Source organism: Panthera leo, chromosome F3 (genome assembly GCF_018350215.1).
Source record: "Panthera leo isolate Ple1 chromosome F3, P.leo_Ple1_pat1.1, whole genome shotgun sequence".
Taxonomy (NCBI): Eukaryota; Metazoa; Chordata; class Mammalia; order Carnivora; family Felidae; genus Panthera; species Panthera leo.
In genome coordinates this window covers 13,027,507-13,045,847 of record NC_056696.1, presented here as the reverse complement: position 1 = coordinate 13,045,847, position 18,341 = coordinate 13,027,507, and the positions used below count along the sequence as shown (strand labels likewise).

The following is an 18,341-nucleotide window of genomic DNA, read 5'->3' as shown; positions in this document are numbered from 1 at the left end:
ATTTTTAATTAGAGTATGAAAAACATACTAATTCGAGGATTATCACATACATTTTTATTGATTTGTACTTTTAATTGGCAATTAGCATATAGATAGGTAGCAAAATCTATTAAATGTATATCCAATAGATTAAGATTATTTTAGTTTTGCCATAGAATTTTTTTGTTCTATAATATTATTAGATGTTAATGATTCCTTATCTAAAGATTCCATTAGTAGCAACATTTGTGGTTAAAGAGCTGCCCTCTGGAAAAAGGCATGATATATTGCTAACTACTCACCTGTTACAGTGTTTTGTAGTTCTCAGCATATATATAAGTATAGTTTTGTTAGAATTGTACTTAGGTATAATTTTTTGGAGCAGTTGTAAGTGGATCTGTGTTAATTTTGGTTTCCAGTTGTTCACTGCTAGCACATAGGAATACAATTGATTTTTGTATGTTGACCATACATCCTTTTTGAAACTTAAGTTATCTGAAATTTACAAAGAGAATAATTAAAACAAGATTTAACAGAAGAGGGTCTAACGAGTCAACAAATAGCTATTATTCACTTCCTGTATATACAGTGCTGTGTTGGATTCACAAAGGCATGTTGATCTAAAAAGGTATTGTAGTGCCCTGAGGCAAAACATAAGAAATTCTTAGGTAGCAAATTTTAGGACTGACTTTCCTATGTCTTAGCCATTTGACTTAGAGAAAAATGTCTTTACATAGTATACACTCAGTTAATCTGCTGATTTACCAGTCATAGAAGACTAGCTTCTAAAAACTATAGCATAAAGTTCATTTCTCCTTTATTATAGCAACCATCTTTCATCATGACAAATCTGGATTACAGATAGATGGCATAGGTAGCCTACCTTTTCCTAGATTTCTGCTTTTCTGTCTGTTGCCTTTCAGACCCAACTTCTCTTTCTTTTATCATTAAGTAGAGTTCTTTTCTCATTTTATACCCATGCCCATATGATTGGATCCAGCCCAGAGCTTCAGTAATCAACCATATGTAACAATTCCTAAATCTCCGGTGCAAACATCTCTTATAAACTCAGGGTTGCATTTATAACTTCTACTGAATATCTGTACCACACTATCACATAGGCAGCTTATTAAACTCAACACATCTAAAACCAAAATGACTGTCTTCCCTTTAAAGTCTTTCTACTCTAGTTTCTCCTGTTTGGTAAATGTGGACACCACTGTCCATGTTGGTGCTCAGTGCAGAAACCTGGGAGTCATCTTTGACCCTTCCTCTCCCTTAACCCCAACATCTAGTCAGTTATTAAATCCCATTTTGATTCTCATTTCTAAATACAGCTTTAATCTATCCTTTTATCTCCATCCCCGTGGCCCCATGTAGTCCAAGAGTCATCGTCTTACCTGGACTTTTCCTCTAGGCTCCTAGGTGGTTTTCCTACATTTTCTCACTCTGTTTCAGTCTGTTTTCCACACTGGCCAGACCTTTTTGAAACACAGATCTTATCCTGCCATTTTACTTACTTAGAAGCCTTTAATGGCTTCCCATTATCTTTACAATGAAGCCCCAAATCTTTAACATGTACTTCAAGACCCTGCATGATTTGGCTTTTACCTTCTTATATCTGAACACTATTTCACTCACTCCCAACCATGCTTGCCTTCTTTTCTTCTTTCTTACCTTGTATCCTTTGCACAAGCTATTTTTTTTTTTTTTTGCTCAGAATGCTCTACTTCTACATAATATTTTAAATTCCTTAAATGCAAAGGCTGTATCTAATATTCCTCCTGTATTTTCCATTGTACTCAGTAGTTTACCTTTAATAGCGAACATCTAGTAGTTAATCAACCATTTATTCATTCAGTAGTCCATAGTGAGAGCTTACCACTTATATGTTGAAATGTATTATATTATTCCCATCACAGAATCTAAGATAATACATTGTAATAAAATACATCTGGTGTTTTTGATGCTTTTTTGTGTGGTTTTTTGAATAAAATATTCCATGTGCTTTTTGCTAGTTAATGAAGATGCTGTTTGAATGTTCAGATGAACGAATTGACTTGGAACTCATTTCTTTCTGCATTAATCTTGCTGCTAACAAAAGGAACGTACAGCTTATCTGTGAAGGTTAGTGCCTTTGAGCTTCATAGATAACCTTTAATCATATGGCAACTGGCAAATTTTGGAAAAGAAACAAGGAATTAAGAATTATAGTAGCTGTGTAAATCCTATTTTTAAGTAGTTTTAAAAATTATAGCTTTAATCTTTAAAGGTCAGATAGATTCAGAACAAATACTCTTATATCATGAGTAGAAATACTTACCTTTAGTAATATTTTATAAACCAGGGTTTAGTTACCCTTAATTAAATTTCATTTTTAAGAACATTTCTAGAGGAAACAAAACTTTTTATTTACAAAACAATCTGTTACAGTGTAAGATAATAACAATAAAAATGTATCAGATATTTGTTTCTATAATACCTTCGTAAAATAGCTTGTCATGCATTATGATATTTCAGAATCTGCTCAATAGTTTTTTTCTTATTTGGAAAGTATACATATTTGTTTTCTGTTTTTTGTTTTTTTAAGGGACAAATGAGCAAATAGGAAAAAATTAAAATCTTTTCTTCCACTATCCAGAGATAATCATAGGTAAAATTTTGGTACAATGCTTCTGCAGATTTTTAAGATAAAATTTGGTTTTTGTATCTATATATGGTGACATTTTTTTAAGTTATATCTTGAATCTCATTCCATGTGATTAGATATTTTATATAAAATAATTGCCAATAGTGGCAAAATAATCCATTAAAGGATTTTCTATAATTTAATCAGCTATTTTGGATATTTAGTTTGTTGCCACTTCTTTTCTGAAACAAACCATGTTGCAGTAGTTTTCCTTTCTCTGAAACTTCATATTTCGATTTTTATGTTCTTAGGATACATTTTCTGGGTCAAAAAGCATTTACATTTTTAAAATTTGTGGTGCATATTCCATACACAGAAGAGCACATACTGTGTGATACCATTTATATGAAATTCTACAGCAGGTAAAACTAATCTATGTTTAAAAAGAAGAAAGAGAAGGGGCGCCTGGGTGGCTCAGTCGGTTAAGTGTCCGACTTGGCTCAGGTCATGATCTCACAGTCCGTGAGTTTGAGCCCCGCGTCAAGCTCTGTGCTGACAGCTCAGAGCCTGGAGCCTGCTTCAGATTCTATGTCTCCCTCTCTCTGCCCCACCCTTGCTCATACTCTGTCTCTCTCTGTCTCAAAAATAAATAAAAACATTAAAAAAAATTTTTTTTTTTTAAAAGAAGAAAGAAGGAAAATAAGATGAGGAAGAGGAAAAGGAGAAGTAAAGTGATTACATTTGGGGATGAAAATTGAGAAGGGACACTTTCTGGAATGAATGGAAATGTCTGTATCTTGATATGGGTATGAATTACCCAGGGGCACACATTTAATCAAAATTAATCTATTGTACACTTAAGATTCAGGCATTTTACTGTATGTAAATTGGGGTTTTTTTGAGAACTGTAAACTAAACAAATTTTATTAAACTTAAATGAACCTTAATTCTATTGGAGGAGTTTTCTGATTTTTTGCAGGAAATGGGCTAAAGATGCTCATGAAGAGGGCTCTGAAGTTTAAGGATCCATTGCTGATGAAAATGATTAGGAACATTTCCCAGCATGATGGACCAACTAAAAATTTATTTATTGTGAGTATAGTTTCTTTCTTTCTATTAAAACAGCCTGAGAATTGAAGCTTTAAAGTCCTACATTTGGAAATAAAACTCTTACTGAGCTCTTATCAGTATTAACTCATGACTCAAGTTGGTTCTTTTGTTATAAACTTTCTTGTAAGTTTAGTTTCCAGAAGTCCCATGCTCAATTTTAGAGTTGTTTTCGCTTTATGATCCCAACCCCTAACACTTCTGTCCTCACTCTACTTGTCTTGGCTTTTAAGCAAATGACTCCTGAGGCACCTGGCTGGCTCAGTTGGAAGAGTATGCAACTCTTGATCTCAGGGTTGTGAGTTTGAGCCCCACTTTGGGTATAGAGGTAACTAAAAAAATATATAATAAACTTTAAACCGATGATTCCTATAGCAATTTGGCTCAAGATTATTAAAACAAGAGAATCACATTTGATACTTACTTTTTCTTCCTGTGGATTACATTATTAGATTGGTTCTTCTGCAGAAATCATATTTTAAATTTGTATTAAAATTCTGTTTTATTTAGGATTATGTTGGGGACCTTGCAGCCCAGATCTCTAATGATGAGGAAGAGGAGTTTGTGATTGAATGTCTGGGAACTCTTGCAAATTTGACCATTCCAGACTTAGACTGGGAATTGGTTCTTAAGGAGTACAAGTTGGTCCCATACCTCAAGGATAAACTAAAACCAGGTCTGTGCTAAGTATTTCCATTTTGCGTAATCATTAAGTTATTTCTATTTCTTTCTGTTGCGGCTGACAGCAACTGCTAGAGCAGTATTTTGTGACCATTATACTAGGTAATGTGTTTTCTTCCCACACCTCAGCTTTCAGCTCTAGTTCTAGTTTCTTCCTCCCAGAAAGGTGATCACTAGGTCTCCTGTTAGATGTATGTACTCTTTTTCCTAAAAACGTGTTATCTTAATATTGGTTTCCTTTCCCTACCCTGCTTATTTTTTTATCCTGCCTTTTAAAAATTACCAAATACCATATCCTCTTTGCATGCATGCATACCTGTGAACACACAAAGTTCTTTGAGCCATTCAAATGACTCTTCGGTTTTCTGTATTTACATTGTCATTCATTTACATTTTCAGAGAGGTGTTATCCTTCAGTGCTGCCCTCCCTTACTATTATGAACTATCTTCTTCATTGAGCATAGAAATGGGAAGAAAGGACAAAGTTACAAGCATGTTAAGGATTCATAAGAACTGATTTAATAGCTTACAGTATATTCTCTGTGCATCGAAGTTTTGGCAGTATAAATGGATTTGGATCAGGACATTTCAATGAAAACTTTCTGTGGTTTGACTTTATTAGGTGCTGCAGAAGATGACCTTGTTTTAGAAGTGGTTATAATGATTGGAACTGTATCTATGGATGACTCTTGTGCTGCATTGCTAGCCAAATCTGGGATAATCCCCGCACTCATTGAATTGCTAAATGGTAAATTATAATTTGTTTCAGTTTACTTTTGTTAGTATATGAACAGGCTATTTACATTTTTAAATATAAAAGATCTGCAATGATGAAATACTAATATTCTGTCCTTCTGTTGAGCTTTGTGTTGATTGAATTGGATCTCCTATCTTTTTTTAATGTCTTGATTTCTAATCAGGAAGGTTCATTTGGAAGCATCCTATTCCCTTCTAGGTCCAATGTCCTCTAAACGTTCCGTGGTGAAGAAAATGTTCTCTATTTGTACTGTCCAACACATGTGGCTGTTGAGTACTTGAGATGTGTCTATTGGGACTGAGAACTTGAAATTTGTATTTAATTTTTAATTCAATTAGCCACAGTGGCTATGGTTACAGAATTGGGCAATGAGGCCTAGATGGAATTTTTCCCTTAACTTCATATTGCTTTTAAGGGGCCAGGGTTCATTGTTTTCCACACTGCATACAAAATCTATCTGAACCTAATATTATTCTATTAGCGTCAAGTTCTCTAGGACTTTGTGTTAGTCTACTCAGGCTTCCATAACAAAATACCATAGACTGGATTGCCTAAACAAATACATTTATTTTCTCATAGTTCTGGAGGCTGGGAAGTCCAGGATCCAAGTATCAGCCAATTTGGTTCCTGGTGAGCCCTTTCTTCCTGACTTCCAGAAGGCCGCCTTCTTGGTGTGTCGTCACATCCTCACGGGGCAGAGAGTGTGAGCTAGCAAGAGCGAGCACACACGCAGTGCTCTGGTATCTCTTCTTAAGGGATACTAATCCTGTGGGATCAGGACTCCACCCTTATGACCTCATTTAACCTTAATTACTTCCTTATAGACCTGTCTCCAAATTAGAGTCACATTTAGGTTAGGGCTTTAAGGTAGGGATTTTGGAAGGTATGGGAAGCCTAAAATAACATTCTAATCTCAGGCTTTCCTGCCAGGTATAATAAATCTGCATTTTGTATTATTTTTCATAGATTTTTTTGAAGTATAACAAGAAAAATACAAAAATATAGCTCAATGAATTTTCAAAATGAGCACACCCATGTTACTTCCACTCACATGAGGAAATAAAATATCACCATCACCCTAGAAGTCCCTCTTCTGCCATTTCCCAGTCATTATCACCCTCTCCAAACTGGTGTCTATCCTTTCTTTTGTCACATGTAGATTTCTTTTGCCTGGTGCTGAGCTTTATATAAGTAGAATCCAGGGTTTTTTGGTCATACGTTATAAAGTGAGATTCATCTATGTTGTGTTAAGAAGTGTGTTTCTTCTCGTTGCTCTGCAAATATACGACTGTTTATCCCTTCTACTATTGGCAAACAATAGGGTGGCTTTTGGGGTTGTTTTTTTTTTTGATAGGAGAAGGGCTATTATAAATATTGCTTCTATGAACATGCTTAAACTTTTCATTTGATGAATATATGTATTCATTCCTTTTGGACATATGACTAGGAGTAGAATTGTTAGGTCATAGAGTCTACATAAGTTTAGCTTGAGTAAATAATGCCAATCTGTTTTTCAAAGTAGTTGAGTCAGTTTTCAGTCCCACCAGCAATGTGCAAAAGTTCCAGTTGTTCTACATCACCTCCATGTCTGGGCAATATCAGTCTGTTTAATTGTAGCCTTCAGAGTGGTGGTTTTAATTTGCATTTCCCTAATGACTAATAATTGAGTACCTGTTTGTGTTTATTGGCCAGTTAGTTATGACTAATAAAGTTAAATACCTATTTAAGTCTTTTGCCCATTTCTCTCTTTTGAATTTTTAAGTTTGAGTTATAAATTCTTTAACATAATGCATTTAATAGGTCATCTAGAGATAATACCTCCATATTTTGAAGTGTTCCTACATGTTGTGTGTGTGTGTGTGTGTGTGTGTATGTATATATATGTATATGTATATGTATATATATATATAAATTTATATATTCTTTATAAATTTAAAGATTTATAAATTTAAAGGTTAATAAATTCTTTAACATAATGCATTTAATAGGTCATCTAGAGATAATACCTCCATATTTTGAAGTGTTCCTACGTGTGTGTGTGTGTGTGTGTATATATATATATGTGTATGTGTATATATATATATGTATGTGTATATATATACATATATATATATATATATATATATATATATATATATATATATATATATATATATATATATATTTACTTTGGTCCACCCTTCTCCCAGCCAGGAGTTTTCCAAATGAGAAACAATTAAAGGAGAGACTAGGTGGTTGGGAGGTGTAAATGAAGACAATGTAGTTGGCAGAGTGAGAATGAAGATTTTGTGATGAGCTGGAGAAATCTGGAACAGAATGACTGGTTTTCTTGAATTGCTGTTCCCCCTTGATTGTGATTGAGGGAGCTGAGACATGTACAAGGCAAGCTGACAGAGCCAGCTCACAGTGTCTTACTGTGTCTTAATGTTCTCTGCCATGAGGTTGTCATGAACAGAGGCTATATGCTTCTCTTTTTAAGAAATACATGGATTTCCGGGAATATAGTCAATAATACTATAATACTTTATGATGTCAGGTGGTGACTAACTTACCATGGTGAGTATTGAGTGATACGTAGAATTGTTGAATCACTGTTGTACACCTGACATAATTCTATTAAAACCCTTGTGGTCAAGTAAGGGGATACTGTATACCGAGAGAGTAATTAGTAGAATTTTAGCCCAAGTAGTCTGGGAGAGTGGCGCATTGGCAAGTTAGTGAGGGAAATCCTTTGGAACAGATTGGACTTTAAGGGTCCCACACTTTATTCTACACAAATAGCTAATGCTCTGTTGACCTGTAAATCTGTGTCTAACAGGTATCATTGAACAAATGCCAGGAGTTGATACAAAACTATTAATAAATGAAATTTCATAACCAGTACCTAAAAATTAGATTTCTATAAGTATTTGCTTTTGCCATTATATATTAATCAGTGGATATCAGCTAACCTATTAAACTATTCTTTATATAATATTAAACATTTATTAGCTTATGATATGCAACATTCCTTTTACTATTTATATAATCAGTTACATTAAAACTAAAATAACTTATTTCATGACAATAAGCAAAATTTAATGTTGTTAACATTATTCAAGAATAATACCTCTTGGGGTGCCTGGGTGGCTCAGTCGGTTAAGCATCCGACTTAGCCTCAGGTCATGATCTCACAGTTTGTGAGTTCGAGCCCTGCATCGAGCTCTGTGCTGACAGCTCGGAGCCCAGAGCCTGCCTCAAGTTCTGTGTCTCCCTCTCTCTCTCTGCCCCTTCCCCGCTCACACTCTGTCTCCCTTTCTCCCTCAAAAATAATTAAACATTAGAAAAAATTTTTATAAGTTTTTCTACCAAAACCTTAGAATTTAGAAGGTGTGATTTTTTTTTTAAGAACTGTTTTTCTCATGAGGAGTCAACATTATACAGACAAAATATAGAACCAGATTTATTTCATAAATTAAAATTATTTAAAAAATTCTTACGACGGACAAAAAACAAGTGTTGGTAAGTGTCGCCATTTCACATTAGGGCCATAGAAGTTAATTTAATCAAGGTATTTATACCTGGAGGCAAAATCTGGTGAGAATTAATTACAGAGAAACACTGGTACTGTGTTCTTACACCAGTCTTGTCCTTCAGTGCTTCCTAAGTCCAGCCTGATCTTTTGAGACCATCTCAAGTAGTCTGATGTAAACTCAGAGCAGATATAATTTCTTTTTTACAAAATCTTAGTTTTATCTTTGTATTTCAAAGTAATTTACCTATGTAGTTTAACTATAACCAAATTTACTAAAACTTCTGAAATTGTGTTATAAAATTTCCTGATCATCATCATGGAATTTAGAAAAATATCTAAATAAAGATATAAATGATATATGCCACCCATATATTATAAATAACTCAAATTGATTACCCTTTACTTGTCTCCTGTCCCTTTTAGTTTTCTCATTCTCCACTATTCCAATCGATGTATTTCACTTTTGTGTAGAACTATAGAATTCTCTTATTTGACGTTTTCTGCTTCCTTTCAGCCCAACAAGAAGATGATGAATTTGTGTGTCAGATAATTTATGTCTTCTACCAGATGGTTTTTCACCAAGCCACAAGAGATGTCATAATCAAGGAAACACGTATCCTTTTAATGTTTACAACAGATAATGACATTTCACATATTCAGAAAAGATGCATCTTTACATATTTTTTCCTAGCAAATGTTCAAATGATGTGGGAAATACCAAGCCCCAAAATAATTTCAGAGGGCAAGCTATTTTTCATGGAAGCTCTTGACCCCAAGTCAGCGTACAGGTAGAATAGCACAAGCGATTTTATTAACTTATTGGGCTGTGATTCCTAAGAACTTAACAAACATACCAGAACTTTCTTCTGTGTTAACATAATTTAACTATCAGATGTTCCTGGTACTATTCTTAGTACTCTTTCAATCTTACCGTGTTCACTCTACAAATCTATTCCCATGGCTTCAGCTACCAACTATATGCTAAGTATTTAGTATCTTCAAATTCTCTTTCTTGAGTCCCAGGCATTTGTTTCTAACTGCCATCTGGATGTCTTCCACCTGTTGAAAGAGCTGTTACATGTATTACAATCAAAGAACCCGAATTCTAAGTTACCTTTGCCACTTACAAGCTGCAGGACCTTGGATATGTTATTTAACCTCCCTTGAGTATAAAATCTTGCATCTATAAAATGACCATAATCTGATAAAAATGATGGGAACATCTCCTGCCTTGTATGATTGTTATAAGTACTGATGGATTTAAAGTGCCTGTAATTATTTCCAACACACAGAGATACTCAATAAGTGAGAGTTTATCATTATTGCATTGAAAAGGGTACTTGATAATGCCAACATCCTCCCCTGTATCCTCCTTCTGTGTTCACAGTGGATAATAACAGTACCATCCATCAGTCTCGTAGCTGAGCATTTTGTCTGCTACCTCTTTTATGACACATAATTGGACATTCATAATGCAGACATCTGCCAAGTTCTAATCATTAACAGATAGTGTTTTAAGTGCTAGATTTATAAAAAAGTCAGTCCCTGTACTCAAAGAGTTTATAGTCTAATTGGAGAGACAGACAAGTAAATAAGAAATATTAAATTATAACCCAGTGTAGCAATGTCATAAAGGTATATGCATTGGGCACAGGAAAGAATATGTATATCCAAGGATATATATAGAACCGAGTCTGGGGATGTCATGTAATGCTGGCAGCAGAAGTGATATCTAAGCTGCATCTGTGTGTGTGTGTGCATGTGTGTGAGTGTGTGTGTGTGTGTGTGTGTGTGTGTGTTATTGTGGTCATCTGCATGTTTGTGTACCCCCCCAAAAAAAACTATTTTTGAACTTCTCTAGTAAAATACTTATTTACCCATGTGAAAAATCTAAAATTAAGATAACCTTAATCTGTTTTTCTAGAGTTCCCCCTTTAACTCTACAGTGCACAATTTTCTCTTAGCACACCCAAATTTTTCATCATTTATCAGATAGGACCCATCTTCTTGCCTCTTCGTGTGCCTTATCAACCTCAAATGCATTTCTCTCTTTCTTTACCTAATAATCTCCAGCTCATTAAAGGTAGATTTATAAGCCATCTTTAAAGTTAAGCCTTTCTAATCCTGTTAAGCCTCCCTCCTTCCCAGTAGGAGTAATTTATTTTCACCTCCAGTAAAGAACTTTAAATTGTATATTTATATGCCTGTCTTTACCAAAGGTTTTGAGCTCTTCAAGCTCGAGGACAAGCTTTTGTTTTCCTCGTCTTTATCTATACTCAAAATTTAACATAGCACCTAGCATGTGGGTAGTACTTAGGTCAGTGAACACGTGTCTAAAATTAATTAATTTTAAAATTAATACATTGGAAGACTTTTTTTTTCTTTTGCATGATGATGGGCCATCGCTCAAAACATTATTTTAAAGTCCTCTGATCTTACATTCAAAGTCAATGACACATGCTTTAAGTATCATCTTTGGAGAAAATTGCCTTGTTTTTGAGATTAATTACTGGAGTCTCTGAGAGTCAAGTCTGAGTAACAAGTCTAAACTCAGAAATGTTGATTTCAATATGGGCTATCAATAATGCAAACACTGTTTTGCCTTAACTAGAGAGAGCTTCCTTTATCATAAGTAATATTTTTTAAATGTGGCTTATAAACTGACTCAGGAAAATAAATTCTAGATACACTCTTTTGAGCAGTATTAACATTAGAGTAAATTCCTTCTCCCCAGTGGTGTTCCAGGGATTTTTTTTTTTTTTGTATTAATAGTTGCTTCATGAAAAAAGGTTCTGTGATAAATGAATTTGGAAAACACTGAATTAAACAGGTTTTCTTGCTACAGGGTCTTCTTGGAAACCTTAATATGCTTTTCTGGGTTGAGCGAATCTGAAATGATATTTTATAATAGAATATTTCTATAACTACAGAAGACACTGTAAGAAACACATGTTAGAAAATATGAAAGTGAAAGCATAGCTTTCCTAAGGTAGCTTCTTTGAAGGAGACCTTTGTTTACATGTCACGCCGTAGGGTTTTTTTTGAAGACTAAGGAATTAAGTATTTATGGTACCTACCAAATGCTAGTGCATAGTGAGTAAGTGTCTCTACCCTAGTCTATCTATTTAAAATGTACTCTCAGTACCTTATTGTCAAAGTTCACAGTATTAAGACCACTTCCATTTGATTTTTCTTGTGAGTGTAACTTTATTTTCTCCCAAGTTCAGTTTCTGTGAAGCCATTGAATCTGAAGTGAGTACTTTTTAAATAGTTATTCTGACGAATATAACATGTTGAAAATGGAAGGAATGGGACAGAAAAGATCTGCTGATTTAAAATTTTTACAAAAGCATCAAGGAATACTACTTAGATCCAATGCTTTCATCCATGCCTTGAGATTGTAAAGATTGCTTGAGTGCTTTTGCCCAGTGTTTTGGTGTCCAAAAGCCGGGATTTTTGTTGATGTCAATGATATCTAAATATGTCTTGTTGTCTTTTGTCACATAATTAGGAACTATTAAAATATTTCACTATAATTTTAAGTACTTTATCGTGATTTTGGCTATACTTAAATTTTTAAGTGAAGATTTATTATATAATTATTTCCTTTTCCCGTTTTTAAATTTAGATTAATGATCAACATTATTTGATATAATTTTAAACAGAATGAAAGAAACTTGATGTTTGAGAAGGCTGGTATAGACTTATATTAGGTCAACATATGATTTATATTAAAATGTTTGGGATATTAAAAATAGCTCTCTGCACAATGCATAGAAATTGAGAATCTGAAATTGAGAACCAATGCTATTGTAATAATTTTCATACAATCCCAACAATGGCAGCATGGGAAAATAAGTCAAATTTGACTTGGTCCTTTTAGATTCTCTCTGAGAATATATTATTCTGTATTTTTTTCTACATTTTAAATGTATCCTCTTTTCCCCTCAAGAAAAATAGTAAGTAGCACCAATGAGTAGAAGATTAAGGTTAACCTCTGTCTTTGCAATTGCTGTGAAACTTGATAAAATTTTTTTCGGCATTGTAATCAGTGCTGCAAAGAATGTCATTTGCTTGTGTACATGTGTGCTAGAGTTTCTTGGAGGAAACGTCCGGCTTCTGTTTCAAATACAATTTTAACAAAGATCGGCTGTAAATATTGGAGATCAAGAAGTTTTTCTTCACTGCCTTTTTTGGATTCATTGGGGTTTCTCTGTTAATTTGAGTTTTCTGTTTTTCCTCTGTTTCCCCCTACTTATTTGTAGGAGTTAAACCCAATTTCAACATGTATTCTCTCCAGTTTTAAAGGACTGTATTCTTCTACTTGTAAGTCTAACGTCCCCACTTACATCTTCCATGGTATGTGATAGTGTCATCATTCACCTCATTTTTGTAACATTTTTCTAACATTTGAAACTGAATTATTATTTTAACTATTGCCTTTTAAAAACTAGTACTTATTCAAGACTTAGAATATGTTGACCTATTCCCTGTTTGCTATTTTTTTTCTTGAATTCCATTTCTCTATCTCTCTGAGTTTCCTTTCATAATTATGTTCTCTTATACTGCTAAATGAGTATCTATGAATAATAAAATATATCTGAAAATAGCTAGCATGTTCTCTTTAATAATCATTTAGCAGAATATGGAGTTTTAGATTGCCAATTATTTTTCTCCACAATTCGAAGGTATTTTTCCGCTGTCTTCTTGCCTGAATTGATGACAGTGTGCCGTCTGTAGTCTGCTAATTATTGATAGCTGTCAGTGTCTGATGACAATTTACTTTTTTTTCCCTTATAAATGACTTGATATTTTGGCCAATAAGACCAGAGGAGCATTTCTGTATTTTTAAAGCCAAATAGCTTTATTAGAATTTGAGTTGGTATTCATCATCCTTGCTTGATTTCTCTAAATATCATATGTGATCCTTCAGCATATAGTTTTGTCTTTTTTTCCCCTAATTTCAGGAAAATTTTCTTGAATTTTAGTTTTTAGTATTTGTTCTCTTTTATTAAAAGCTTTTATTGTCTTCTTTGGAATTTCTATTATGTTGGATCTTCTTTGCCTATCTTAAATAATTAGTCATTTTCTAATATTTTCTCTTTTTATTTGTTTTTAAATTTTACAAGTTTTCTTCCTTTTTAGCTTCCATTCCTCTCGGAGTTTTATCTGTTTTTATTTACTCATGTGTTACTATAAATTTAGTTCTTATATATCTGGAATTATTTTTACCTTTATTTTTGGTTCTTTCCTGAATTATTTTATTTCTTTGAGTTCTCTAACTTTGATATATATTGTTCCTATATGTATATTCTATTTTTTTACATTCTTTTATTTCTTTTTGAAGTATTGGGTTACAGCTTTCATCTTTTATATGAAAATGTTATATTTTTCTCATAATCATCTACAAAATTTGACTGTGATTCTTTTCTGTTGCTATTTTTATGTGAAATTAATTTTCTGGAACTTTTAGGTGGGCCAGCTTTCTCAGGAAAGCTTAATAGATAGCTGTGTGGCTCTGGAGCTCCCTCTTCAGTTATTTTCATGAAGATATTTTCAAAAAGATGGCCTTGAAAATAATTTCAGTTATTTTCAAAAAGATGGCCTTGTACTTTCTGAGACTTACTGGTTCTGTTTTCCTTGCCCTTTTTTATTTAGTGTTTTTTTTTCTTTCTTATTTCTATTAATGAAATGAAATGTTAAATGTTTATGGTCAGCTTTTATTGATGACTCAATTTTACAACTTGAAGTTAGATTTCCCGGGGCAATTTGAATTTAGAGAAATGTGAGATTTTTCTAATATCCTTGAATAGGCTCAATCTCAAACACAATTTGCATCTTTAACCACTTTTATTCAGAGGCTCCAGCGTATCTTATAGATCTGATGCATGATAAAAATAATGAAATCCGAAAGGTCTGTGATAATACTTTAGATATTATAGCGGTAAGTAATTCTTCTTCTTATGCAAAGTGTAATAATAGTCTTTATTTGGTAGAAAAGAAAACTCTGTACATCTTTTTAGAATTTGGCATTTAATACAAATGCAAATTTGTATTTTGAGGAGTCTCTGAAAATACAGTGATATTAAATTCATATTTTAGTCATTAAAAAATGATTAAAGGCTTTCAGCCTTTTAAGTATAGGCTCCTTGAAGAGGTCTACATGTCTCTCAGAATCATTTGTTTTTCAGGGAAGTTATTACATTGGAGCAGGGGTTTGATGAGAATTTCTACCAGAATTTAATAGTCAGTTTTGCAGTTTGACCATTAAACTTTTTTAATAAGACAAATGTTATATCAATTATTTTTTCAGTGCTTTGATTTTTTTCATATGCATACACTTGTTTTGTCAGTTGCTTTGGAATGACGAAACATACAAAAATTGTGTTATTCATGACCTTAGAAGTTTTGAAAGGATGTATAACTGAAGGACTATAATCAGAAGGGTGATCTGAGTCCTGGATTAGAAACTTGCTCTCTGTACAGACTTTTTTCAGAAATCATGCTCCTGCTGACCACCTAGTCTTCTGCCTGGACTTGGGCCTTGCACCTGGGATGTGCCATACACTAGATTACTTTAAATGTTTTTCACCTGTGGCATACACAAAGTGCTTCCTTCTTTGAACTGGATTTATACCTTCTATTTTGGCTCACTCGATAAGAAGTTTCTTGAATATACCCTGAATATTCAGTAGTTTTCAAAGTTTAACTTAAGCTTTTTAAATGATCAGAATAACATTTTTAATGTTTGTTTGTTTGTTTGTTTGTTTTGAGAGAGAGAGAGAGAGAGAGAGAGAGAGAACATGGAAGCAGGAAGCAGGGAGCAGGGATGGGTGGGGAAGAGAATCCCAAGCAGGTTCAAGCAGGCTCCAGGCTGTCAGCACAGAGACCAATGCAGGGCTGTCTCATGAACCTTGAGATCATGGCCTGAGCCAAAATCAATAGTCGCATGCTTAACCGACTGAGCCACCCTGGCCCGCCTTAGAATAACATTTTAAAGAATCAGTTAACAACTTTAGTAGAAGTCCTCTAAGTTGGCATTTATGCTAGTGATTTCATTATGAAATCAGACAGTCACTATCAGGTACTTCCTTGCCAATTTCCTGGATTTTATTTCAAAATTCATTTTATTTTATGTCATCTATTTTTCGGATTGGACTGAGTATATCATTACTGGCTTAAAACTAAATGAGTATGTTGACATTTTTAGCTTTGATCTCTAAATTAAAATAAGGAAACTTTGCATATTAAATCCTTATTCCAGTAAGATGTTTCATACATGTAGACCCCTGGTGACAGGGTTTATGAATAGAGAATATTTATTTTCCTAGGGAATAATTTCATGGCTCATATACTATTTTCTAGTAGATCACTAAATTTAGTGTTGTGTATAAAGTAGGTAGTGTAAGAAAAAACTTCCTCAAGTTCTATTTGTGATTATCTTACCTTAAGCAATGAAGAAGGGAAAGAGATGTCAGTTTGTTAGAGAATGCCTTTAGCATACTTTTAAAATTGTCTTATTTGAGAAAAGTAGATGGAAGGCAGTAATGTTTGGATATGTTTGGTATAGAAAGTAAATTTGTGATAGTTCCAAAATGCCAGCTCAGTCTCATTATTAAAAAAATTAGTATAAAATATGAATATAAAAATATTTATTCCCAATAATTTCTAAACTCTGGGCTGAAATCTCTCATCTTTTTTTTTTAATTTAAATTCAAGTTAGTTAATATATAGCATAATAATGATTTCAGGAATAGAATTCCGTGTAAAGTCTCTCATCTTAAACGGGAATTTTCCCCACCCTGTGTCTACCTTTCTTTTCTATTCTAGATGGCTGTCCTAGCTCTCTCTTTCTCTCTAGAACCAATGTTTTGAAAAAACTGTCTACATATTGCTTCCTTCATTTCTTCAGTTCCCCTCATCCACCTTTCAACCTATATGAATTCTAGCTTCTGCCTCCTTTGTTGCACTGATATGGTGCTCACTAAAGACACCTGGCCTTCATTTTTCTAAATCCAATGAACATTTTTAATCTTCATTTTACTTTGTTGATCTTACTGTCCTTAAAGGAACTTATAAATCCTAGTCAGAGTTAAAAATGTAAAATCACAAAGAAAATTATTTTAGGTTATTATATTCATAAAGAACCTTGTTGGTAAGGCCTCTAAAGAAGAACAATCAATGAAATGAAACTGCTGATATATCAGCTACCTATATATGGCTCCCTAAGATGCCGTCTGATCACTTGACTTAGTATAACAAAAATTTGAATAAGTATTCTGAAGGTTCACCTAATCACTCTATGACTCTCTACACGAGATTTAACAAAGTAAGAACTTGATATGATGCCAAGTAATTTTGGACTGTTTCATTTCACACATTGGGAAACTTTAGTCTAAAAAGATACTTAGAATTATTAAACAGAATATTTAAAGATATTTGTGTGTGAATTATATGATTTAAAAGTCCTGCTCTGCTACCCAACTTCATCATATTCACAGCTGAGTTTCTTAGAAGAAAAGAAGTAGTCTAATATAGATGATAAAAGGGCTAGAAACACCCCGCATCCTGCTGGAAGAATGTTTCCTTACGTTTCTGCTACTATACACGTATAAGTGTCCAGGCCCTGGTTCAGTTTTGGCTTGATAGTAAGGAACTGCACCATTTCTCAGAACTTTTTCTCCCCTTCTCAGTTGGGTAAGAGTTCTGATCTTCAACTTTGGCCTCTATGATGTGACAACTTGGTCTAATAGAGTATTGCATCTAGAATACAACTAATTCTAGTTCTTTCACTTACTGAATAATCTCAGACATTTTATAACTTTTTGAAGATTCAGTTTACAGTGACACTTTTGAGGATTAGTGAGTTATTGTTAGGGTTAGAGAAAATATATATGAAGCATCTACTACATGATGGTCACTCTCTGTTTTGTTCAAACTAGACCAAAACTCACACCTAGTTGAGAAGTGAATTTTTTTGTGTGTTTATTTTTGAGAGAAAGCACGTGTACGTGTGCGTGCACATACACATGGGGGAGGGGCAGAGAGAGAGGGAGACAGAGAATCCCAAACGGGCTCCAGCTGTCAGCACAGAACCCGATGCGGGTGTCAGACTCACAAGCCATGAGATCATGGCCTGAGCCAAAATCGGGAGTTGGATACCTAACTGGCTGAGCTGCCCAGGTGCCCCGAGGAGTTTATATGTTGATTAAATTCATGGACCAACATTTTCTTTCCTTGGTACAGTTAATTATCTCTGTTATTTTCTGTCCATTTAAATATTTTAAATGGTATTGGAAAATAATCTGTTCACTGTTTGGATTTTAACTGTGGAAAATTATTTGGAGTATGTATTTTGGCCAGATATATTAATATTATTATTTCTATTTTAAGATTATTCTCCAAAATGGCTGAGTTTGGCATTTTAAAGCTCCATGTCACAGCAATTCTAAATAGGGTAATTAACCAAAAGGCCTTGATTAGGACAGTGTGGTAATCAGGAATCTGCCTCTTCTAGTGTAGAAGTGCCTTATCTGTTAAATTACCCACGTTCTGAATCTGCAGTAACTTATTTTAGTTCGGACTCAATTTATCGGCTAACCTCAGACCAGAGTGACACTCCTACCTGTCTAGGCCTCCTTATTTGGGAGAAATTTGAGGAGTGGGCTTTTTTA

The 18,341-nt window shown here is 33.8% G+C and overlaps 1 protein-coding gene across 5 annotated transcripts in view; it reads left to right on the top strand.

Annotated features, from left to right (window-relative positions):
* Positions 1-18,341, top strand: part of KIFAP3 (kinesin associated protein 3) — a 181,304-nt gene that overhangs the window by 115,833 nt on the left and 47,130 nt on the right. For all 5 annotated transcript variants that reach the window (XM_042924555.1, XM_042924554.1, XM_042924557.1 and 2 more), the window contains 6 exons: positions 1,998-2,106; positions 3,588-3,700; positions 4,226-4,391; positions 5,019-5,144; positions 9,182-9,280; positions 14,526-14,611. In XM_042924555.1, coding sequence (XP_042780489.1) covers positions 1,998-2,106; positions 3,588-3,700; positions 4,226-4,391; positions 5,019-5,144; positions 9,182-9,280; positions 14,526-14,611 — 699 coding nt within the window. The remainder of the gene's footprint in view (positions 1-1,997; positions 2,107-3,587; positions 3,701-4,225; positions 4,392-5,018; positions 5,145-9,181; positions 9,281-14,525; positions 14,612-18,341) is intronic.